The sequence below is a fragment of the Gasterosteus aculeatus genome, chromosome 8 (genome assembly GCF_964276395.1).
Source record: "Gasterosteus aculeatus chromosome 8, fGasAcu3.hap1.1, whole genome shotgun sequence".
In the NCBI taxonomy this organism is placed as follows: Eukaryota; Metazoa; Chordata; class Actinopteri; order Perciformes; family Gasterosteidae; genus Gasterosteus; species Gasterosteus aculeatus.
In genome coordinates this window covers 17520876-17545443 of record NC_135695.1, presented here as the reverse complement: position 1 = coordinate 17545443, position 24568 = coordinate 17520876, and the positions used below count along the sequence as shown (strand labels likewise).

Here is a 24568-nt window from a genome sequence, read left to right as displayed (position 1 = left end):
TCAATCAAAATCTTCCTCATTGCTCTCTTGTTGTTTTATAATTGTCCATTAGAGGGAGTTATATAATCACATATAGAGGCAAGAGCTGGTGGTTTCTAGTCATACTTTAAGTTTAGGCGTTGAGTAGATGAAAGGAAAGTGACTGCATTGGTCGAACCAGGCTAAAATATTTGTTTTATAAGTGGTGATTGCACTCTGGGCCAAATGCATCCGTGTGGATGTGAATGACTCAGTGCTATTCAAGTGGAAAAACTTGAGACAGAAGGTAAAGGGGTCAGAGGACTTGACTTGTGAGATGTTGTTGGGGTTAAATTGAGGACGTGTACCAGTGACCATCACTGTAAATAATCCGCCAGATGTGTCTGCTTACATCAACACGAGGAGGAGGCAGATACATCACTCGGACACATAAAGGCACGTATGTGTTTGTAAGCCTTCCCAATGGGTTCAATGTATGAGGAATGCAAACACACACACACACACACACACACACACACACCGATCCCTGGGTTCACCCCCGTGCTGTGCAACATCGTTTACCCCGGCCTTTGGAATGCCGTTTATTTTTCTCTCTCTGTCCTGATCAGCCGTCTTACCACCGCGTCTCTCGTGTCTCTCTGGCTGTGAACGTGAGACGCTGCAGCGGGGTTTGTGGTGTTGTTTGTGGTGCACTTGTGTGCTCTTTTTTTATGTGTTAGTCTTCAATGCACCAGGCGTGAGGCCCTCACAGGTGGATCCATCGGGAGCTTTCTTGTGCAGCTGAAGGGAAATCAAAGCTGAGACAACATCCTCGAGCAACGGCTGGAACTGCAGGGAGGAGAGGAAAGTCTGCAGAGATTCAGTGTTGCGGGTGAAAAAAAAGGCAGTTTGTCAAAGTGACCAATCACACAATCCCGGTATGATTATTTTTTTTTTTTGCAATCCTTAAAAGACATTTAAGCTCATGGTTTTCATAGAATCTTGTCAAAACCCCAGACAGATCAAATATGTTTGCGTTAGTGTAAACCCTCGGTCTGCCGCCCAAACGCTGATCCCGAGAACATCACAACCATTCGTGCAAGACAGCCAGTCTCCAGGATGAGGCCGCGGGGCAGCAGCGTGTGGGGGGGGGGGAGTGATGCAAACTCTGATTCCCGGCTCTGAGAACAGCAGCCAGGCCGAGAAGAATGGAGCCAACGGCCACACCCGAGCCAAGCCGGGTCACCACGGTCCAAGACCTGCTGTGTCAGACGCGAGGCTGCTGTCCTGCAGGCCTGTAAGAGGGATGCTGAACACTGAGGGCGGAGTCTGACTCCAGATGGTCTGTTTCTGATTCTCACATCTCAGCCGTCTCTCCCCTTCCTCTTTAAAAAAAACCCCAAAACGTTTTAATAAATAAGAACTATTGGGTTGCAAAATGATCCCGGGATTGACACACACACGCATTTTGCCCCGTCCGCCTGCGGCCCAGACGATGGCATCTCCTTTCGGTGCAGTTGAAATCAAATAGTTACGAAATGTCTTCTCCCTCCCGAGTTGGGACATCCGCGTGAGTTGAGGAATCGCAGCTGGACTGCTGCACGCACGGCGACTCGAAGTCCTCTGCCTCGGCACACGCACGAGCAGATAAAGGCACCAACATACGTGTTTCTATGTGATGAGCAGGCACGGTGCAGAAACTGAGGAAAAGGAGAAGAAAAAGCAGGCGAAGCTCCTGGATGCGGTTCTCCTGCACACGCATGTATGCGTGTTTGCGGCACACGTCACTATCGGGACTCAGTGTGCACTTACTTGCATCCGTGACAGAGGTGTGTAGTCTTTTGTGTGTAATGTGCAGAGGACAGTGGCAGCTCTGTAAGGCCTGGCCTACAGAGGACACGCAGCAACAGATGTACAGCTGTGTGTGTGTGTGTGTGTGTGTGCATGTGTTTTCACTATTCACAGTTATTACTCTATACATTGCGTACACAGACACACACAAACACACCCACACACTATATGGGAGTATTTACATCCGATTGTAAATTGCCCAATTGGCAGACAGAATGTTTTCATGCTGATGGATGCTGTGAATATACATTTCTACGCTGTATGTTGTGTGTCAGACGTAATGTAAGGGGACGGCTTATGAGTCTGAGCACCTGCCGATCCCATGAGGTCATCCTACGGTATAAAAGAGAGAGGGCCCAAACTTTCTGCACGTTCTCCTTCCTTACGTCAAAGGAGACGTAGGAGACGGCAGATGTTTCTGAGTTACCACCAAATCTCATCGTCCCAGCTTGAGAACGAAGGCCCACACAGAGGCTCCAGATGTGGTTTCAGCTGCTGCCTCACTCGCAAAACTAATCGAATCCAATTGGTAACAACAACAATAGTCTTTGATCTCCTGATTTTTACACAACCAGTTGAACGGGAACAGTATTGAAGATTACCAAAAAGTGACTTTAAGCTTTATAAAGGGGCCTCACAGTGTAGAGTGGATACGAACACGTACACTTGCAGTGTTATATTAGATATAAACACCCAAATGTCCCGTGCACGCAACACGCAGTTCACGCTTCAACTAGTTGCTCCTTGTTAAACAAGTGTATAACACAACTTCTTCCTGCCACCCTTGAATAGAAGCATAAAATATTGGCTTCCTCACCCACCCAAGTCTTTTATGACCTTGCTGTTTCTTTAGAGGGAGGCTCGTAAAAGAACTCCGACTGGGGAAGGAGCGTTTCTTTGTTTTATCTCCCAACCAGCAAATCTATTTCCACCATCTAGCAGATTCTAAATGGGCAATTAAGGTAGAATTCCCTCCGGCGTTGGCAAATTAGAGCGGCCTCTAAAATAGTCTTTAAATAACCGTATGGTTGGTAAATCCTTGATTTGTGAGTGCGTTTTTCTCTTCCGTGACATCTGGCCTCAAGGTCCCAGCAGAGATCCCTCTCGCGTGTGTTTCGTCTGGACAAGTGGCGGCCGTGAACGAGGACGGGAAACATTCAGATAAAGGGGAACACAATGTGACGAGGGACGCACAACAATGAGAGGATGACCTGCAGCAGGCAGCATATAGGCGGAGGATACACGTTAAAGGGCCAGAAAAGGAGATGGAAGTTTACCCTCAAATCTAAATGAATCCCCATAAAACACATGACAACAAGGACGTCTGCAGCCTGCCGGAGCAGTGGGAACGCTACACACTGTAAGCAGATGGGGTCACCTGTCTAAAACGCAAGAATGGGGGTTGATGACTTCACCATGTGTGTGTGAGAGAGAGAGTTTGCACTGCTTCTTAAACACACATTTTCCGAGGTTTATGTCTCCACGTGGGCACGACTGACCGCGTGCTGTTGTTGTAGTTATGTACAGGTTACACCTGTGTTTGCTCTGGTGTTGGTAAACGCGTGTGAACCACTAAAGGAAAAACAGATGGAGTCCAAATGCCCCCGCCACGGACATTCAGCAGATTTGCGGAGTTTGCGTCACTCAGCAGCCGCTCGGCTCGTAATCTCTCAGGAGCACCAACGGGGAGGAATGTGAAACTAATGCGCTGGCTTTTGGGCACGAAACGCCTCCAGGAGAAAAAGAAACAACAGGATGGTGAGGGAATTCATCCACAGCAGGAAATATGTGTTCTCTCTGCAGAGATCTTTTCATTTCCTCAGCGCTGCCTCAAGGTCAAAGCCAAAATAAGTGGAGCTCAAAGGGGACCGAGCGGCATTAAAATGGGAAATATCTCATCCGTACACAAGACAAACCCCCTCGGGCCGTCCGTCTGCTGCCGAGTCCGTCCGTTGCCACTGACAACGGTTTTGTAATCTTCCCTTTAATCAGCTCCTGCTCTCATTCTCCTTTTTTTTAATGATAGATACACCAAGTGTTCTCAGGGCGGGCCTGCTGCAGGATACGATGTTCCTTGTCGTTTATCTCTGCGGGTCTCCGTGGGGTTCCAGTACAGTGACTTTGGTGAAAGATGGGGGAGAGGCGTTCCCCCCCCCTCTAATCACTGGGTTGGGCCTTTTGGTTTGGGCATAAGCATCACCTCCCCGGCAGTCACTGGCAGACACACGTACACAAAAAAGACGCACCTCCTCCTACGCGTACATACACATGAAACAAGTGCGAGTGTATAATTGGAGAGGAAATAGCGAAAGTTGACGACTGGGGATTCAAATCCAAATGGAGATCTTTCATACTGGAAAGTGAGTCAGCTTTGAGGTTCCTTTGCGAACGTCTAAAAAAACACAATTGTTTAATCCTCTTTAGACTTCATGACGTACCCTGGTTTTATGCAAATTGCTCATAAACATGTGTTTTATTGAATGTGCTTCACTTTTCCATTGGTTTCCACTGATGTTACTGTTATTAAATGAAAATACATCAATTGGGTTTGTTGGAGCCCCAAAAACAAGACAAAATTGATGAAAAAGTGCCAAAAGTGGCAACAGAATACAGATGCTGAACGACTACTCTGGAGGAAAAAGACTTGGATGAAAGTAACAATCCTCCCTCAATTCTTCTTGTCAAGGCAAAACATTTTCTTTTAAGGCAGCGCTGAACATTTTGAACAACACGGCCCCCTAAGTCTACAGTCTATGCACTACACGTGAGATCTTAATCCAAAATCTCCTACGGTTGATCTCCACGGGTTTCAAAAGAATAATATTCCCTGGGTGGGAGGGGACGTCTTACACAGACATGATTCTCCTAAAACAAATGCATAGCAGGTTTAAAAACATGGAAACTTTATCCTTTTGGCAAAATATTTAGTCAACAGGTCGATCTGTTTTGTGGCCGTCGGTTTGGAGAGAAAACAAAAGGTATAAAATATTCTCACGCAGTTGTTTTGGCATGAAAATCAGCATAAAATCACAGGGACTCGGACTCGTACGTTTAGTTTCCATGTGCCTGTGATTTCTCTGGAGGTTTTGAGTTTCCTCTTTGCCCCCGAGTGCCGAAAAAAGGCTTTCAACTACAAGCACAAAGAATGCACAGAACGTCTGAACATCTTGTTTTCATTTTACATGACATGTTGTGAGATGGTAATGTACTTTTCTGCATTTTTTTCTCTTCATTTTAAGCTTTTCCAGCATCCTTGGGATGAATTGGGATCCAGTTGTGCTTTGTCATTGTTTTTGAGTGCAGCCTAGTCGACCAATGGGAGAGGGGGCCTTCAAACACACACCCACTCCACTCAGAAGATCCGAGAGGAGATCGCATCGGACCCGACTTCAGTGGTCTCTGGACGTAACTAGTGGATATCAGGGACACGTCAGCGATGGTGTTTAGAAAAAAAACGCAACTAAATGAAATCTGACGACCTCCTTACATGTAGACGTGGATATGAGATGGAGCTTCATTTGTCTTACTTGTCTTTAATTGACGGTCTTTGATACGTACCCACGAGAGCTGTACTGATGCTGACTGGATTATCAGTCAAATAGATTGCGTTAAATTGCAAGTAAGCATTACAAGTGTTAAATATGATCGTATTCAAGTGCATTAGTTACTTGTAATCTACTTCCATATTTCCATTAAGCGCCACTCAACCAAAGGGAAATGTACAGATATATTTTCTAATTAGCTTATATTTGACTGATGCAGTAAGCCTCTTACTTTACAACAAAAATACAAAATAAAAATGTTGCGATGCCAAAGAATGAGCAGCTCAACAAACTACAAAAGTAAAACCCTGTTCCCCCCTGTTCCGGTGGAATTAACTTGCAGGACTAGTTCAGAAAGCTGCTGCTTCTGGGGAGAAAGTCTGTGGCCAACACGGACAGCTTATCCCTGAAGGCCTCTCTCCAGAGAACCCCCCTCCCAAAATGTAATAACGAAGGTTAACAACGAGCTCAGGGCCGTGTGACAGAACATTTCATTAATCGCTGTCGGGATTTAAAAATATATAACAAAGCATGTTTGTGAAATATTTTACCTGCCCTGGCTTTAAGTACATTTCACTCATAATACTTTTACTTACAAAGCATTTTCACTTTTCAACTTTCACTTCTCTAATATTGGTTTGATTGTGAAAGAAGTGTCACATCTTCTTTGTCTTGATTCATTCGAGTTACGAATTAACGCATTTTCAAGTCTGAGGCAACTTGAGAGTATTTTGCTAAAAAAATCCAACAGGATAATATACAGTTTATACTCGACAGTGACCTTCAGGTGTCCTTCTCTTACTCAGCTCGCCTTTGCTCTTCTGCAAAACCCACCTTGTTCAATGATTTCCGTTTACAGGGTAAATAGCTTGGGACAAAGTTTAAACCCCGCCCACCAACCTCCGGCCAATCACGTTTGAACATTCAAATGAGCCCCCCCATAAAGATGACTTGTAGCGGCGAGCGTGACAGACCGTAAGAACCTTTACTCCCAAACCACAACTCCGCACCACTTTCTGTGTCACACGCGTGGAAATACGGCCGGTCCGCCGACTCCCAGGGCAACTTTTAATTCAGGATATTCAAGAAAAAAATAACAAAAACTTCCTAATAATATGGGAAAAGAAAATATCTGTTTTTTGTCTGTTTGGATAATTTTGGGGAAAATCTTTGCAACTTTCTCTTCGGACCCTGAACTCATCACCGTGTTCGGTAAGAGCGACCCTATCAGCTTGTTTGCCTGGAAATAAAACCTACTTTGGTGATTCATTCGAGGCTCCAATGAGGGAGCAATTACATAGATCAGAATTATTCCTGCACGATGTCTCGTGTTGACCGGGAGTAACCCCGTGAAAGATCTGCATCCCATTTCATGCTATTTAGGTCCATGTGTGCCTCAAGAAAAGCGGCTGTAACGGGCCTTTTGTCTGGCGAGACAAACGGACGAAAACATTAACAGGAAGAGAAGTAGTAAAGTTTAATCAAGCAGCATTTATTTCGTATAATACAGTATACAAACGCATGAAAAGTTTAATCAGAAATGATTTTGCCCCAAACCACTTTTTTTTATGGACGTGGTAAGTTGTATTAAAATCCCCAGTGGAATAATGTAATTGTTTAGGTTGCATCCCGTTTGTATCGGCTGCATCTCCTACGGAATTCCAGGCTCTTAACACAGTTTGAATGTTTAATTAATTTAGAAATACAGTAGAGACAGAAGGGGGCGACACTGCCACGCTGCATGTTTCTACTGGTCCACTGACACGCCGGTGTGGTCAGCGGTCAAACAATATCAATACATAAAGCAATAAATAAAAAGCAAGCCTCGTGCATGAAAAAAAGGTGAGCTTTGACGATGTTGTTCTCTGCAGGGCAACTTGCGATTGAACTGTTTAAAAACACCCACCTGTCTGTTTGAGCTATGCACGGAATGCACGCAAAAGCGTAATCCTGGATCGACTTTTTCTCCCCGTTTAGTCCCCCCCCCCCCCACCTCCCCCCCGACTCGTGTATACAATCCTCTGCATTCCTATGCGCGCACCGCAACGATCTGACCCTCTGCACGCCGTCTGTACACAGATAACACCACAGTCACCGGTACCCCCCCGCCGACCCCTCCCGGATGGATCACAGACTTCACTGACATCGTGTCCAAGTTCTCCCTGCGCACCGTCGACATCCCGGATGATGACATGTGCTACATAGTGACCGGCAGCCCGGAAACCATCAAAGAGTGCGAATTCAACCCGCAGACACAGACCTTCATCATCATACATGGCTGGACGGTATGTTCCACTCGATGCACGTCATGCAACGTTATAACCAGTTATTATAGAAGTCTACTTGCATGTAGGTTATGTGCACTGCTTAGTTTTGCTCATAATCACACTCCCCTATAGCGTGATTTAGCAATGCAGCATCATCTGATCCTGAAGACCATTTGGCTTCTCTCCAACCACAACACACAGAATGTGTTCTATCCAGAAGGAGTCCTGCTGTCCTGCAGCTGGCCTCACAAATCTGTGTGTGTGTGTGTGTGTGTGTGTGTGTGTGTGTGTGTGTGTGTGTGTGTGTGTGTGTGTGTGTGTGTGTGTGTGTGTGTGTGTGTGTGTGTGTGTGTTACTACAGGTGACCGGGATGTTCGAGAGCTGGGTGCCCAAACTGGTGTCCGCTCTCTACGAGCGCGAGCCCAGTGCCAACGTCATCGTGGTGGACTGGCTCACCCGCGCCAACCAGCACTACCCGACCTCGGCCGCCTACACCAAACTGGTGGGCCGCGACGTGGCCAAGTTCGTCACATGGATACAGGTGAGTGTTTTCATTGAGCGTCAGCGTCCGGCTGGATCGTGTTCTCCTCATCCTCTGGGTCAGAAAGTGGTGTGATTGATGATGATGGTGATTTTAAGCGTCCGTGTCTGTGGCTCCCAGGAGCCCCTCATCTGAAGGCGGAGTATTACAGTGAAGCTTAGATTTGGTTTAAGGGCAAAAAGGGCTATTGTCAAAAATAACACACTCATTTGTGTTTTGGCAACACGTGCAATTACTCAAATTAATCCTCCTCTCGGAATGTACTCAGACTCCATTAGGACTTGAACCGAGTGCTTTGCGAGTTACATCCTGCCATTAGTTTTAATCCCTCCAGCAAGTCTGTGGGATTCACTTTAAACTCTGTTGCGTTATGTCAACACATTCTTCTCGCACATCTGATCCATCTTCTCGCTCGTAGAAAGAACTGCAGTTGCCCTGGGAGAGGATTCATCTGCTGGGCTACAGTCTGGGAGCACATGTGGCTGGAGTCGCCGGAGACCTCACAGACCATAAAATCAGCAGGATCACAGGTGAGAAGGTCAATTTAACCGATGAAAGGTGCTGTCACGAGAAAAAGTGTGAGCATGGAGTTATTCCACTGAAAAGTGCATCGTTGACTTCAACTGCCTCCATTAGAGCATTGTGTGAGCTCCTTTTTTTTACACAAATGCACGAGGTGTGTATTTCATATAAGAATTTTGAGCTTATTTATGAGACGCGTTTTAGTCTGGAAGCCAGTGAATTCATGCGGGCAAACGTACCATTTCATACTGTAATCCGAGATGCAGCCCCTGCACGTAAAAGCAAAACAGCACGTCGGTGAGATATAATCAGCGGGTCATTCCAGGCCCGTATTATGAGTGCAATCCCCCAATTTATCACTGTAGAGTTGAGTTTGCTATCTCTCTTACCTGCTTAGAATAATGGTATATTTACTGTCAGCCTAACGCCCCATAATCACTGCTCCACACTGTCCTGAGCTCCCGTGAATCTGCAGAGGTGCAAATGAAGAAGCCCATAAAAATGATGATTTAAGAGGCATTTACTTCAGCTTCTATGTGTCTTTTTACAACGTTCTCACACTCATTCTTCGCAGAGATTTGTGCGCAACAACAAAGAAACTTTTTTTTTTTTCTCCAGGTCTGGATCCTGCCGGCCCCACCTTCGAGCACGCAGACAACCAGAACACTCTGTCCAAAGAAGACGCCCAGTTTGTGGACGTGCTGCACACCAACACCAGGGGCTCCCCGGACCGCAGCATCGGCATCCAGAGAGCGGTGGGCCACATCGACATCTACCCCAACGGAGGCACTTTCCAGCCTGGCTGCGACATCCAGAACACGTTGATGGGGATCGCATTGGAAGGCATCAAGGGCCTCCAAAGTGTGTATTCCAACCGCTTGCCATTGTTTGCTTCTCACTGCACTTCTGCTTGTGATGGTGCTTCACCTTGTGGGACATTGGCTTATATGTCCCATCATTATTTAACTTCACCGGCAACTGATGGAGGTTGCCCTGGAACATAGAAAAGTTAGGTGTAAGTAAATGAGGTCAAACCTCACAGTCTGTTCCCTGTCCGCTTCAGATATGGACCAGCTCGTCAAATGTTCCCACGAGCGCTCCATCCACCTGTACATCGACTCCTTACTGAACACCCAGCGGCAGACCATGGCCTACCGCTGCAACTCCAGGGAGACCTTCAACAAGGGCATGTGCCTCAGCTGCAGGAAGAACCGCTGCAACAAGCTGGGCTACAACATCAACAAGGTCCGCTCCACCCGCAGCGCCAAGATGTACCTCAAGACCCGTGAAATAAGCCCATACAAAGGTAAAAAAAAAAGTCTTCAGTGGTTCTGTGCAGTGCAAGAAAGAAATTCTGGCTGAGGTTGATGTTCTTCAGCATGTATTACATTCAAGTTAATGTATGCACATGCCTTTCTAGGCGTAATCTTCAGTGCGTGAGCCCCTGTTGTGGCTCAGTGTGGATTTGGCTGCTATAGCAGCTGTAATTTATATTAGTACCATTATTAGTACAGTTACAAAGGAAAATTCCTGCGTATTTTAGTCGCTTGGTACGCTGAGGTAATGCGCCAACACTGCATGTGGTACACTACGAACGGATATGTTCATTTAAGAATTTGGTTAAAATCAGCATTATACCTATATGCAAGGATTAGCGTCTTGGTAAATAGGTCTGTGAATGTCTCCCGGACGGATTTAGCACAAATCCATGTGTGAATTCAGCACCGTGACAGTCACATGAAGACAGAGAAAAGGTTACATAAGTGCATTAAAAGTATTCGACTCATTTTAGCTAGTGGTCACTGAGAACCCTGAGCCCGTTCAAAGTCTGTACACTTTTCTCTTGTAGTTTTTCACTATCAAGTCAAGGTGCATCTCTTCAACAAGGACCCACTGAGCTTCACCGAGCAGCCAATGAAGATTTCTCTGTATGGAACCCACGGAGAGAAAGAGGGGATTTCCTTTGTCTTGTACGTACATAAATCCACACAATTCTTATTTAGTGTAGTACAGCGTCAAACTGAACCGCTGACCTTTTTAAATGTTGCTCTTATTTCCGATCCTCAGGCCGGTCCTAAGCGGTAACACCACTCTGTCGTTCCTCATCACCACCGACGTGGACGTTGGCGACCTGATGATCGTGAAGCTGCGCTGGGAGAAGGACACGATCATCAGTTGGACGGACTGGTGGGGCAGCAGCAAGTTCCACATCCGAAAACTGCGCATCAAGTCGGGGGAGACCCAGTCCAAGTGAGTCCTTGGTCTCCGTCACAAAGACAAAGACAAATGAAGATATTTAGAATGAAGTAGAAGCGGTCCGTTGACAAGTGTTTTTTTTTTTTCCTTTTCGTGATCTCAGGGTGATCTTCAGCGCTAAGGACGGGGAGTTCGCCTACCTCGTCAGGGGAGGAGAAGAGGGAGTCTTTGTCAAGTCTAAAGAAGACAACATGAACCGTAAAGAAAAGCTGTAAGTTTATCCATGTCATTTATTGTCAATTACAAGTTGATGTAGTTCAAAATCCCGTTTAATCAGAAGAAGAAAAGCTCTCCGGTTCACTGTTGTCTTTTCTGCTCTGCAGGATGCACAAGCTGAAGATGCAGGGCAGTCTTTTTGGGCAGAATGACGCTTGATGTCGCACTTGCACAGCCTCCATTTCAACACACACAGCCAAAGAAGGACCACACACAACACCCACCGGGAAAGCCATAGCAAGCAACTGGACTTATACTGAATCTTGCCTTTTTTTTCTTCTTCCTCCTGTTGTGCCTCACAACATTAACTCCCAGTGCAACAAACACGACCTCATCCACAGTGCTGGAAATCCGTCTGCTCACAATCCCTCTCCCGTCTCTCTGCCTATTCTGACGCCGACACATGTTACAGGTGTTTTGTCGTGATGATGTGCTCACATATAACAAGTGTACACTTTCACTAACATTTGCTGCATATCTTTGTAATCATTTGTTTATGCTCCTTTAGCCCATTTATCCGGTTTATACTGATTTTTATGTATTTTTAACCCCTTGTGTGTTTTCTTTGCCTTTGTGAACTTGGATGAGTAAATGATTCAGAGTGATAGGCATAGATTCGGCACATCTTTTTGTTTCCTTTTTATTTCTTAAATGCTCAAAATGACAATGTTGTCTCTTCTTTACCGAACCATTATATCACAAAAAAAGTCAAACGTTTGGACACATTTCCTTTATACTGAGAAAGTGTGTCCAGTCTTTTGACTAGCCCTGTATTCACTATACTATATATATTTATGAACATATTCATAAATATGTATATGTTTAACAAATGTATAGTGTGTTAGTTCCTGATCTCTTGAAGTCTTGCTGTGTTCTTTGATGTGTTTTGGTTATTGTGTAACTGGTCACTTTTAAAAGGCTCTTTGTCCTCTGCAGCCATTAAAATGTCAAAGGTCATTAAGTTTGCGTTCCAACAGGCATATGCATCTTTTAATTTGTGTATTTCTTTCCTGAACTTGAATTTAGCTCACTTTTAAATCCGTATCGGCAAATGCTCTTTAAACACATTATGCATGCGGCAACATTAAATCACCCACCAGTAGTTTACTCCATTGATTAAACAATATCTTCAACAACCCTTATTTTGAAAAGCTAAAACTTAACAGAATTTCTGAAAACAAACATGCAAGCCCTGATAATTTGATGGCGTGGCTTACATTTTAGCCATAAAACATCTCAATACTTCTTATTGTATTTATTGAATGTACATTTATATATTTGTATATTAAGCTGTAATATATTTTGGGAGGCTTCTATTGTCATCTGTGTTTTTTTGTTTTTTTACAAGCGTTTTGTTATTTCATGGACAAGGCTTTGGAGAGACCAATTAAATTGGTCTCGATGCCAAATGTTCAGTGAATTTACTTTAATGAACTGAGATGGATGGTTTAATAAAGAGATAAACCACATATTCCAATATCCCGGATTGCTTTAGTTGCTTTTGTATAATTATTAGATGACAAAAGCATCAAAAGATAATGGAAATTAATGTTATGCCAATCAGATAAATAACATTCCTGGTAACCTCATCGAGGGATCAACCAAAAATCATATTTAAACATTTAAAAAAATCAACACGGACAATGATTTAGAATTTGCTTAATATTATTATATAAAAAATTATAGCATTTCTTTGTGATAAAAGGCCATTGTTTGTTTATGCTAAAATCCACTCTACTTCAATCAGTGTCAATACCACCCCTCCTTACATGCCTCTTATGTTTTGAACTACAGTTTATACAGTTGTGGCTCTCTTGAGGTTCCAGTTATTTCTGCAAGTCTGATTTTTCTCTGGTAGAGGGATTGGAACAGATACTTCTTTGTCACAAAAAACATTCATGAAGTTTGGTTCTTTTATGAGTATTATGGGTTAACAGAAAAAGTGACAAAATCTGCGTGGTCAAAAATATACAAAGGGCAGTGCTAATATTTGGTTACATGTCCCTTGGGCATTTACACTTCAATTAGGTGCTTTTGTTAGCCATCCACAAGCTTCTGGCAAGCTTCTCGTTGAATCTTTGACCACTCCTCACAGTTCAGTTAAATTTGATGGCTTTCTGACATGGACTTGTTGTCCACATCTTCTCAATGGGATTTAAGTCAGTCAAACCCTAATTCTATCCTGATTTAGCCATTCTATTACCACTTTTGATGTGCGTTTGGGGTCATTGTCCTGTTGGAACACCCAACTGCACCAAAGACCAAACCTTCGGGCTGATGATTTTAGGTCATCTTGAAGAATTTGAAGGTAATCCTCCTTCTTCATTATCCCATTTACTCTCTGTAAAGCACCAGTTCCATTGGCAGCAAAACAGCCCCACAGCATAATACTACCACCACCGTGCTTGACGGTAGGCATGGTGTTCTTGGGGTTAAAGGCCTCACCTTTTCTCCTCCAAACATATTGCTGGGCATTGTGGCCAAACAGCTCGATTTTGTTTCGTCTGACCACAGAACGTTCCTCCTGAAGGTCTTATCTTTGTCCATGTGATCAGCAGCAAACTTCAGTCTGGCCTTAAGGTGCCGCTTTTGGAGCAAGGGCTTCCTTCTTGCACGGCAGCCTCTCAGTCCACGGAGATGCAAAACACGCTTGACTGTGGACACTCACACCTGTGTTCCAACAGCTTCTAATTCTTGGCAGATCTGCTTTTTGGTGGTCCTCAGTTGACTCTTCACCCTCCTGGCCAATTTTCTCCCAGCAGCCGGTGATAGCTTGCGTTTTCTTCCTGATGGTGGCAGTGGCGAAACAGTGCCGTGCACTTTATACTTACAAACAATTGTTTGCACTGTTGCTCTCGGGACCAAGTCAATGATTCGCTTTTTCAGATCCATGCTGAGCTCCTTTGACTTTCCCATTGTAGCGTTTGTGGGCGTTTGAATCCAATGAGCTCTATTTAAATGGCCTCAGAGACGTCACCAGCTGTAGTCACTGACAAGAAGTTAAGAGGCCATGAAGCTCATTTCATTGACACAACTTTCTAAGTCACCACAATTGCTAAATCATGTTGCTGTATGTATATTTTTGACCCAGCAGATTTTGTCACTTTTTCTGTTAACCCATAATAAAGTCATAAAAGAACCAACCTTCATGAATGTTTTTTGCGACAAAGAAATATCTGTTCCTATCATTCTATCAGAGAAAAATCAGACTTGTAGAAATAACTGGAAACTCAAGACATTATGTTCTTTACAAGTGCATGTAAACTTTTGACCACAACTGTATACAGCTTGTTTGATTATGATTGCGATGGTGATGTAGGAACAGGTGTGATTGCAGCTTTTGTAAAGAGAGTTGTGTAAACTTTCAAACAACTGAAGGCTCTTGTAAAAAGGAAATATTTCAAACACATTTACATTTAGACCCAAACGTTTTGTTGTTGTTGTGTTCAAAATGCATTGCTCACATAACGTGCTCGTCTCTTCGTGTAATGTAAATAAACCCCCCTGTCGTGATAATGTTAATGTTAATGCCGGCAGTGTGAGTCGGTTCCAGTGTGAAAACATTGTCCGGCTCTTGGATGGACGGCGTTTGAACCTGTACCACCACATCTGGGATGAATCTCACTAACGTTGGTAACCATTTGTTGTTGGTGGAAGCTTTTGAGAAATCTAATCCCAAAACGAATGAACTCGGGTACTTTTAAATGATTCTAACACAACATGCCACATTGTCTTTTAAATGAAACTTACATCTGGGTTTACACTCGCGCTCGTCAAACTTAAAGGTCGCTGTCGATCACCCGACGAAACCCACGTCCAACATATTTCAACCGTACGGGATTAGACTTGGTTGTTATCACTAAACCGGCTTTGCTAGAAATTCAAAACATATTACGTAACACCTTCAACAGTAAGAAAAACATTACGTCTCGATTACTTTAGTTTGTGGATTAGTTCCTTTGGAAGAGATGCCCAAGGCAGGAAAGGTGTTAAGAAAAAGGTTGGGAACTGTAAGCTAAAGTAAAGATGACACTTGAAATGTTGATCGGCTCCTCAGCTGAATCCTGTCATAAAGTTTAGAATTGATCAAATCAAATGTCGACCTGACTTTCAAAAATGTTTTCTCCCATTTAAATTGTTCCATGTTGGGCTACAGAGGAAAAGCAGCCTGCACAGACCGTACGTGGCTCTGTGCGGGTTCACAAAGGCGTGTGTTTGTCTAGGACCAACAAGAAGCATCATCACAACATCACACATGTGATCACGTGCCGTACCTGGAAACCAGCTCAGGAACAAGCCTAATAACAAACTGTGTGGAAACTATGTTGAGGGAGTTTCTGTAGTTTTATCCTCTGCTTGCTTATTTTGGTATCTTGGAGCTTTAGGCAACAAAATATCCACTATGAAGCCAAGTAGTCTTTCCCAAACGTTAGCACACAATCCCCCAGCTGGCACCTACAACATTTTAACCCACAGTGAGTAAGCTGCTTCATGCAATGGGGCAAAGGTCAGAGGTCATTGGAAACTATGGAATTTTTGTAATAGCCGTCTCTGACTGCGTGGTGACAACAATTACAAATTTTAACACACACAACATACAAATGTTGCCGATCTTGATTACAGGTATTTTCCCTTGAGATGGTAACTTGTTTTAACACAATTTACTAAATATCAAGACTTGATATTTATACCTTATCTTGAGTGGGAGTATTTCATTTTGTATGAGGCCTTTTGTGACTCGCTGTTTGAATGTGAAACAAATCTGAGGTTGTGTAGAAAGAAACAAGTTAACTTCAAAGACCGCGGTTGCCTCCTCGTCTCTGCTTGAGGATACCTGAAGCTAAAATAGTACTTTTTTTCTTGCAAAAATGTTTTAATATCCTACGAAGCATAGTCAATGACAGTGTTCTTAACAACAATAAAAATAGTAAAAAAACCTGATGCTTCACATGCTTTCAGCACACACAATTAAAATTATAATGACTACTGCTTGATGCAGGTTTGTGTTCTCTCTCTCTCTCTATGACAGCAGATAAGTAACAAGGGGCCCCGCGTCGCCTTAAAGGGGCTCTTATGTCCCCGCCAGGCTTCCTGGAGTGTCAGGTAGACTAATCACTGATGACCTTCATGACCTCTGGTTTAATCTGTGGACAGAATGTACAGTCGCTTTGCATGTTGCACGCCGCAGACCAAGGTCACACGTGTTTTAGTGCTGTGAAGTGCAGCTGGCAGAAGAATAGAATGGCCGATGCCAGAGGTTCACTACATGGGCCACCTTATTTATTGTACTTCATAGTTAGGTCAACAATTTGTTTCTTGTTGTGATGCACTGAAGTTAAAAAAGTGCCGTATGAATCAAGTTATTATAATCATTATTAAACTCCTTTTTGTCAAACTTGCTGTTCATCTTAGATGTCATGAATTCTTTTTTAAGTTATCGTCTTATTTCTTGCATTACATTATTATCATAATTGTGTTCAACATTTGCTGTATGAATAATTGTATCGTCCTTTCTTAGCATTCTGTGTTGACGTTAGGAACATGTTTATTACCTCGTAGCGGTTTTAATGAGCCTTCCCTGCCAACCAGCCTTGTGAATTCTTCTGCTGATGATTTAACAAACACATATTTTTCCAGCCCCCCCCCCCCCCCCCCCCCCCGCCCGGGGGCTCTGCAGCCAATGACTTGTCAGAGGTGCTTATTTAAGACACGGAAAAGTTCAAGGTGGTTCAGATATCAGCGCTCCGCGCGCAACAGGACGCACTGAGTGATCCCGAGGAGGAAGGAACACGAGGTCCGATCGATCCGATTCATTGTCCGAGACCTTTTTCTCCCGCAGGAAGAGGCTGAGAAAGCTATGAAAGTGTGGCGAGTTCGGCTCCTGTACTTTCTGGCGCTGAATGCAGCTGTGCAGCACGTGACTTCTCTGGAAGAAAAGCGCACCGGTTCTATTTTTGGTGAGCGGCCGGTTTCCTTCCACTGTCACGGGACTGTGGAGGATATTTCTGTGTAATTTACGCGCATCGGTGTGCAAACTTTGGACTGACGATACAGTTGATTGTTTATAGGCTACTGCGAATGGCGCGTCTGTGGTTGCCTTTGTGCTTTTTGCAAAAAAATCCAGCTTTACGTTTTTCTCAATGAAATATGTTTTTCAACCCCCCCACACACTCTGAAAACCAGCACATCCCCTGGTCGAGTTGAGTCAGCTGACTGTGCCAAGAGCCCTGAAACTTGCACAGATTATAGCCGGTGAGGTGGCAGGAACAAAGCTGGGAAAAGCTCCCTGTGGTTTCCATGGAGCCCGACCAAGTGATCCCCTGTAACCTTTCAGGACGGATCCTGTCGAAGCGCATTTACTGTGGGGCCCCCGAGGGGCCACGGTCTTATCGGAGCAATTTACTCCGTTAGCTAGTCAGCCGTCTTGGAGACCTTCAGATCAGCCTCACACATCTGACAAAAACACCGGCTTCACGGAGGGATTTCTTCTCTTCTCTCCTCTCACATTTTGTCTCGTCCGTCAGATAACTTACTCGACCCCCTGACGGAATTGTTTGAGCACAAGGATGCCGGCGATCAACCGGCCGCCAAATTCTCCCTCCGCAAAGCCTCCCGCCCCGACGATGACCTGTGCTACATCGTTCCTGGCAAACCGGACTCCCTGGCGGCCTGCACCTTCAACAGCACCTCCAAGACCTTCCTGGTGATCCACGGATGGACGGTGAGTGGTGCCGCTTTTCACCACTTTCACCAGGAGCCACCACGTTGTTGCATCAGAGAGTTTCCGACTGTGTTTCTTTTTAAACAGTTGAGTGGCATGTTTGAAAGCTGGGTGACGAAGCTGGTTTCGGCTCTCTACGCCAGGGAGGAGACGGCCAACGTGGTGGTGGTGGACTGGCTCGCCTCGGCACAGAACCACTACGCGGTCGCCGCTCAGAACACCAGAGAAGTGGGACGCGAGGTTGCTCGCTTCATCGACTGGATCGAGGTCAGTGTGCAAGAGGCTGATGAAGTAGTCACATGTTTTTTTTTCACTTACCGGTAAAGGAAGAAAACCTGTGTGTTTTTTTACAAAACAGTACTTTCCAGTTACAAGAGCATGTCTGCTAAACTAGCTATTCATTTTCATATTTGTACTGGTGACTTTTATGCCAGTTTTTTAACAAAACCACTTGGTTGGTTAAAGGAAACCACCAACATGCCTCTAGAGAACCTCCACCTGATTGGCTACAGCCTCGGGGCCCATGTGGCAGGATTCGCCGGGAGCCATGCGACTAATAAAGTTGGAAGAATAACTGGTAAACAAAACCTTCACGACACGGCATTCGTCACAACACATCTCGCAGTTTAACTGCAATCAATTCATTAATTGGGAGTCGATTTGGTTATTTATTTCACTGTCGTCCGTCTCTTTCCGCAGGTCTGGACCCGGCCGGTCCCGACTTTGAGGGCAAGCATGCTCACAGGCGTCTGTCCCCCGACGACGCTCGTTTTGTGGACGTCCTCCACACCTTCACGCGGCGCTCCCTGGGTCTCAGCATCGGGATCCGACAACCCGTCGGCCACATCGACATTTATCCGAACGGAGGGAACTTCCAGCCGGGCTGCAACCTCAGAGGGGCCCTGGAGAAGATCGCTAACCTGGGGATATTCGGTGAGAATAACTGAAAAATCTTTAGTTACAGTAACTAAATGACTGTGATTCTATCTCTTTTCCAACTTTAGGCTTGAATATTTTACAATCAAAAAGCCCAGTTCATGTTACGTGTGATCATCACGTCATCGGCGTTAACGTTAAGTTGACTCTCTGTTATGATTTTGTCACGTCGGACTTGAGTCCAAGTCTAAGTCTATCCAACTCGATTCCACCCCTCTGCTGCTCTACTATAACCAACTCTTAGACAACGATGCTGCAAACAGGTTACAAGGGCAACGTCATGTGAATGTTAGTAGAAACACATAGAGTTTGTTGTCCAGAAGCTACAACACCACTGGAACTTTGTTTCCGCGAGTTGCACAATGACCCTATTTACTGCGTGCTGAAAATAGTCAGAGGCTGGCGATAGTTCGGCTACAACTGCAGTGAGCAAACGAGCTAAAGCGACACACTGACGTAGTTATGCATGCGCGCACGTGACGCGGTCCCCCCCCTTTTCCTCCTCAGCGGTAACGGACGCGGTGAAGTGCGAACACGAGCGCTCGGTCCACCTGTTCATCGACTCCTTGCTGAACGAGCGGGAAACAGCCGTGGCCTACCGATGCGGCAGCAGCGACATGTTCGACCGCGGCGTGTGTCTCTGTTGCCGAAAACGCCGCTGCAACGCGGTGGGCTACGGCGTCAGCAGGGTCCGCCAGGCGGGCAGCGTTCAGATGTACACCAGGACCCGGGCCTCCATGCCGTTCCGAGGTTGGTGGACTCAACCAGCAGTGGGGCTTGTTTTCGCCGGTGCTGTTCCGCGTTGGAATACGCCGCAGCGGAGGTGGTCAACCGGAATGTTCTCTCTCTCCACAGTTTACCACTACCAGCTGAAGATCCACTTCTCCGGCCAGGTGAAGCGTTCAGAGATGGAGCCGTCGCTCACTGTCTCGCTGCACGGAACCAAAGGAGAGGCCGAAGACCTGGAGCTTAGACTGTGAGTGGGTGATTTATGAATAAAGGAGAAGAAGAGCAGCACCGTGACTTGTTGCTTGTTGGGTCGCGAGTTCTTTTGCACAAGTCGCACCGTGCTTCAAAGAAAACAGCGTGAAACTGTAAACAGTTTCATAAACCGCAGACTTGGCACCATTCGCGCCGGCTGAGTGGGGTTACGTCGTGGTTTACGGTGCAGCGTTTATGAGGCTCGGCTAAATAAAACGTCACTGCAGGCTACAAGGAGAACACTAACATTTCTCTCTATTTCCTCTTTGGCAGAAAGGAGAAGATAGCAACGAACAAGACCCACTCGTTCTTGCTGGTGACGGAGAAGGATATCGGAGATCTGCTGATGCTGAAGTTTAGATGGGAGGAGACAAACGGTTGGTCAGCCTCCAACATGTTGAAGATGGTTTCTTCTTGGTGGTCCGGTGACTCAGACAGCAACGACATGGAGGTTCACAAGATCCGCATCCGAGCAGGCGAGACCCAACAAAAGTAAGATACGTTACATTGAGAGAGAAGCTTATATAGAACTAAATACTCATACCCATTTTCAGTGGATGAAGCGCTAATGCAGATGGATTGTGTTTTATGAATTCCTCTTTCAGGATGGTGTTCTGTGTAAAAGACAATGAAGCTCAGAAATTCCAGCAAGAAGTCACATTTGTTAAATGTAAGGGTGCGTGGAGGAGAAACCAGAGACGAACTTTGAAAAGGTAAAGTACCCGATGCCTTCTTCCCCATTAGAGGTAAACAGTGCCTTTTCAAAATAAACTTCCTTCTCCACAGGAAATGAGAAGAAACGCTGACCCTGGGGAAAAGAATCCATCGTCCAATGCCTTTCAGCACTTTTTGATTCATATGCCTTTTAAAGGACGTTGGTTATTTAAAAATAAAACCTGTGTGTGAATACTGTAAAATATGTATGCATAGCTTGCTTTTCATACTAGCCGTAATTAGCAATTAGATGGATCGTGGTCACGTCAGAGAGATGCTTATTTACCTTAATAGTTGGTAATGTGCTGAGAAATACCTTGAGTTAAATCTCATATGACGGTGCAGAATAAAACCTTGCAGGCTCTTCTCATCGCCGTTAGGATGACTTTTCCTTTTGAGTTTATTTATGTATTATCTTCCTGGCGCAGCATTCGCCACCGTGGCTCGCTGCACTGTACGTGACGGTGGGACCTGTAACAGTGTGCCTTACTGCAGACCGGCGGCTGCAGATCAAGCTTATGTCTTTGATTAATAACATTCAAACATTTTACGTTTCTGTAAAATGCCACTTATATGCCGTTACCTCAAACATGCAACTTACCTTATACAACCTTTATTAAGGTTTTATTTATGCTCAGTGGGAGTTATTATCAATACAGTCCTTTTGTTATACTGTCTGTGGCGAGTTTTTCTTGACTGCAGTTTCCTTCTGTGCATTTTACCTTTTAAATCACGATAAATGCGATTTTGTTTGTTCTAAACTTGACTTGTTGACATCGGTACCGTGATCACCGGGTCTCCATCTTCAACTACTGCAGAAATGTTTGCACTGAAAACCAGGGAGATTATTAATCCCATTTACCTGTAGAGTTATGTAAATAGCTTAGTACAAATGTTTCATTTGGTTGTTTGGAAAACTGTTATATATTTTTATGTCTGGATTAATTGAATCTGTAAAATGAATCCACTTTGTACATATTTGTAAATCTTCATTGCACGGTATATATTCTTTAATAAACCAAAACCGCCGTTTGAGTGGCCACCCTGAGCCTGACTTTTATTCATCAAGTTGTGACTGAAAAACAATAATAAACTTTACAATCATGAAAAGGTTTCATTGTGATTGCTCATTCTTGCCAGCACAAGGTTGTTTCATTGTTAGTAGATTATAGGGATCCAAGCATTTTGATTACAATGTCGTCTCTCACGTCTGCTTTTGATATGAAAGTGTTAAGAAATGTTAAACTCAAAAATAAGCTTAAAATTTCTTCACGTCCTTGAAGTTGTGACGCCATGTGAACGAAGAGATACACACGATCGAGCCGGCTTTAGAAAAAACATCAAATAAACCTTTAATTTATGTCACGTGGATCGTTGGTGGTAGCGGAAGTATTATCAGTTAAATGTACTTGCCAAATTAAAGTAGTTCTAACTTCTTTATACACAGCAGCTTTTCAGAGATATCTGTTACCAAACGAGCACGAGACGCGTTGAGAGCAGGTCGCCTGCAGACCACACGCCACTCGGAACAAAGTTCAATCTCTTCAATGTGACTCAAAACTCAAAACTCCCAGTTGAATGAATACCAAGGACTTTGCGTGGCTTGAATTAAAATATTGGATATTTCCAGCGACGACCAGAAGTCAGAGGTCACTCCAGGTCGCCGGCGTCAAGCCTGTGGCCGCAGAGGCAGACGGTGCAGCCCATCCCTGCAGATAGGGCCAGGATAGCCAGCAGGATGGCCCACCAATAAGCCTGCAGCGGAAAAGTAAGAATGTTAGATGCACATTTGGATTACAGTGGATTTGAATTAGAAAAGTCCACCCACGTCCTCAGCTTGCAGCAGGTCGCTGGGGGTCACAAGATACACAACAAATAACTGAAATTGACATAACATCCAAAGCTCAATGCTCAACCTCCTCTTGTTTTCAGAAATCTCATTTGAAAAACTGAAACCACAGAATATATATATATATATATATTTTTTTTCTTTAACTGAAACAATGATCAAAACCGTTGCAGATCTTTGCTGCGACTTATTCAATAACTATTCATTGTAGCTCTAATTCAAATGTGCCTTTGGTTTGCACATGATACCTACGAACTGATGCAAATGCAATATGTGCTCCTATCAATCCCAAAAAACCTTACAGTGTGTATTTGATTAATTTAATCTTAGATGACTGAATACATGACTTGTATATAAAAATGTATTTTGAACTACATTAATCGACATTGGTGCTTTAAATATATATTCATGAAATATTTATATTCTTGTATTTGTTACGTTGCATTTTTTTTCTTATTTTCTTTATGTGTAACGACATCAAAAAAGATGCAAAAAACAATATCAAATTCCTTTTCGTCACACATGCTTGGCAAACAAATCTGGTTCTATTTAGTGTTAAGTTGATTAATTACTGGCATCCGTCTTATTCTTGTGTGAACTTCTAAACCTGCCTTTTTTGTGATCTATTGTCGTGTGCAGTAAACTGCAGGGATGATTTCAAAACTCAAAATGTTTATCCAATCATTTCTCCACATTTTCTACATTGATCTCTCAGAGTTACGAATAACTAATCTTATGTTTTGTGATGAAAAAACGTTGCTTGGAATGATTTCATGTTTTTTTACTTTGCAGCCGACTAACACGTTAGAGCATTGGTGTGTGCTGTAGGTGTGGTGAAACAACCAAATTGAGGGCGAACTTGTGTCTCCAGTAAAACGTATCGCTGGTCTTTCACCCAAATTGGCATTCCTGATTCTCCACGCTGTCACGAGGAACTAATTTGCAAAGGCAGCTATGATTGAAACATCGGAGACAGCTGGACATCAGCATAGGAAGTATGTCTGTGTACAATAACACAATGCCATTTTTTTAAGTAGCAAACGAAAGCAAAATAACTTATTAAAGTCTGGTATTAGCTTTTAAAAATAATCTGAAAACACTGATTATAGGAACAAGGGCGAGCAGCTAGTGCTACAAAAACTTATGTTACACCGCATAAACTAATGTTTAATGATTAAACTATTGCTAGTTTAATCATTTAATGTAGCAGAAAACAGCTATTTGCTGAGCAAAGGAGTAGCCAAAGCTCTTGCGGCGAATAAGTCACTCTTTGTGTTGCAATGTAAGCTTTGCTACGCTCTGTTGGCATCGCTTGACGCGTTGAATGTGCCTTTTAGTGCATGTGAGCGTAGCCCCCCCCCCCACCTCAGGTAAACGCTGTTAGCGCCTCCAGCACCGTTGCCATGTGTCTGCACCGTTAGTTCTGCAGCAAGCTAACATGTCACCATGTTGAGAGCCGCGTGGATTCAATGTGCTCTAAATGTGAATTTAGCCCCTTTAATGTTTGTAAGTAAACCTGAAGGAATGTCTGGCTCTGTAGCTGCTGAGTGCTCCACTGTGGTGACTCGTGATGTCATCCAGCAGTTCTTCTCCTTTACAGCGTCGAACATCGTCGGTTCACATGTTGCTGGGTTTCTCATGTGTTACACGGAGCCCTCACCTTCATCCACTCCGCTATGTCTTCGAAGTCGTCCAAACGGAGGAAAGAGTTTTTCAGTCTCGCTATGGGGCCGTCCGCATCGAGCAGACGACACACGTGGAATTTGTCGCAGTATCCCTGGTTTCCGGAGCACGGAGCCCCGCCGACCAACGGCAACGACGTCCTCTGGAAGTGACGGGACAGCACGGAGGAGGTGGTGCTGGCACAGGTCTCAGGCTTATCTGCCATTGCAACACATTAGATGTATGTATACATAACTAAATGAAAAGCTTGGGTAGCATATATTCTATTTAAATTCCATTACAGCATCAATATCAGACTTATTTGCAATAAATCATCCTGCACAACCACATGAAAATGAGATATTCAAAGTAGTTTGACTAAAAGACTCCACGGACAATCGTCTCACATGGTTTTGAGGTCATCTAATAACAGTAACCTCAGTACAAACTGACACAGACGTGGTAAAGGACACAAGGCCTGTGGTTACCGGGCTGCTGGCAGCACATGTGGCATTTCGCCTTCATCGAGTCTCCTGGACAGTCACACTGCTG

At 44.4% G+C, this 24568-nt stretch overlaps 3 protein-coding genes across 6 annotated transcripts in view; 2 read left to right on the top strand and 1 right to left on the bottom strand.

Annotated features, from left to right (window-relative positions):
- Positions 1-6286: 6286 nt before the first annotated feature.
- lpla (lipoprotein lipase a) lies at positions 6287-12622 on the top strand. The gene is made up of 10 exons (XM_040184628.2): positions 6287-6563; positions 7431-7636; positions 7980-8159; positions 8578-8689; positions 9300-9542; positions 9745-9987; positions 10531-10651; positions 10749-10931; positions 11041-11148; positions 11261-12622. Exons 1-10 carry the CDS (start codon positions 6467-6469, stop codon positions 11310-11312), a joined length of 1545 nt encoding a protein of 514 aa, XP_040040562.2. The 5' UTR covers positions 6287-6466; the 3' UTR covers positions 11313-12622.
- Positions 12623-16816: 4194 nt separating this feature from the next.
- Positions 16817-21615, top strand: lpl2a (lipoprotein lipase 2 a). Of its 4 annotated transcripts, XM_040184834.2 has the most exons (10): positions 16817-17110; positions 17678-17874; positions 17962-18141; positions 18340-18451; positions 18574-18807; positions 19318-19560; positions 19666-19786; positions 20065-20283; positions 20397-20504; positions 20578-21615. In XM_040184834.2, exons 1-10 carry the CDS (start codon positions 17011-17013, stop codon positions 20582-20584), a joined length of 1521 nt encoding a protein of 506 aa, XP_040040768.1. In that variant the 5' UTR covers positions 16817-17010; the 3' UTR covers positions 20585-21615. The 4 variants fall into 4 exon arrangements, with proteins under 4 accessions (XP_040040768.1, XP_077964593.1, XP_040040767.1 ...); XM_078108467.1 differs by lacking the exon at positions 19318-19560; XM_040184833.2 differs by having other exon boundaries at positions 16858-17110; positions 17678-18141.
- LOC120824183 (disintegrin and metalloproteinase domain-containing protein 10) overlaps positions 21536-24568 on the bottom strand; it is an 18914-nt gene continuing 15881 nt past the window's right edge. Inside the window, exons 13-15 of the mRNA XM_040184832.2 lie at positions 24505-24568; positions 24015-24235; positions 21536-22260 (exon numbers count right to left, since the gene is read on the bottom strand). The exon at positions 24505-24568 is cut by the window's right edge and continues 36 nt beyond it. Coding sequence (XP_040040766.2) covers positions 22156-22260; positions 24015-24235; positions 24505-24568 — 390 coding nt within the window. The 3' untranslated portion in view covers positions 21536-22155. The remainder of the gene's footprint in view (positions 22261-24014; positions 24236-24504) is intronic.

Bases quoted from the DNA above. Each gene is read 5' to 3' on its own strand.
- lpla (XM_040184628.2), top strand. From the start codon at position 6,467: ATGGGAAAAGAAAATATCTGTTTTTTGTCTGTTTGGATAATTTTGGGG. The intron at 9,543-9,744 runs GTGTGTATTCCA...TGTCCGCTTCAG, and splicing joins AGGCATCAAGGGCCTCCAAA to ATATGGACCAGCTCGTCAAA. The intron at 10,932-11,040 runs GTGAGTCCTTGG...TCGTGATCTCAG, and splicing joins TCGGGGGAGACCCAGTCCAA to GGTGATCTTCAGCGCTAAGG.
- lpl2a (XM_040184833.2), top strand. From the start codon at position 17,011: ATGAAAGTGTGGCGAGTTCGGCTCCTGTACTTTCTGGCGCTGAATGCA. The intron at 17,111-17,677 runs GTGAGCGGCCGG...CTCGTCCGTCAG, and splicing joins GCGCACCGGTTCTATTTTTG to ATAACTTACTCGACCCCCTG. The intron at 19,561-19,665 runs GTTGGTGGACTC...CTCTCTCCACAG, and splicing joins GGCCTCCATGCCGTTCCGAG to TTTACCACTACCAGCTGAAG.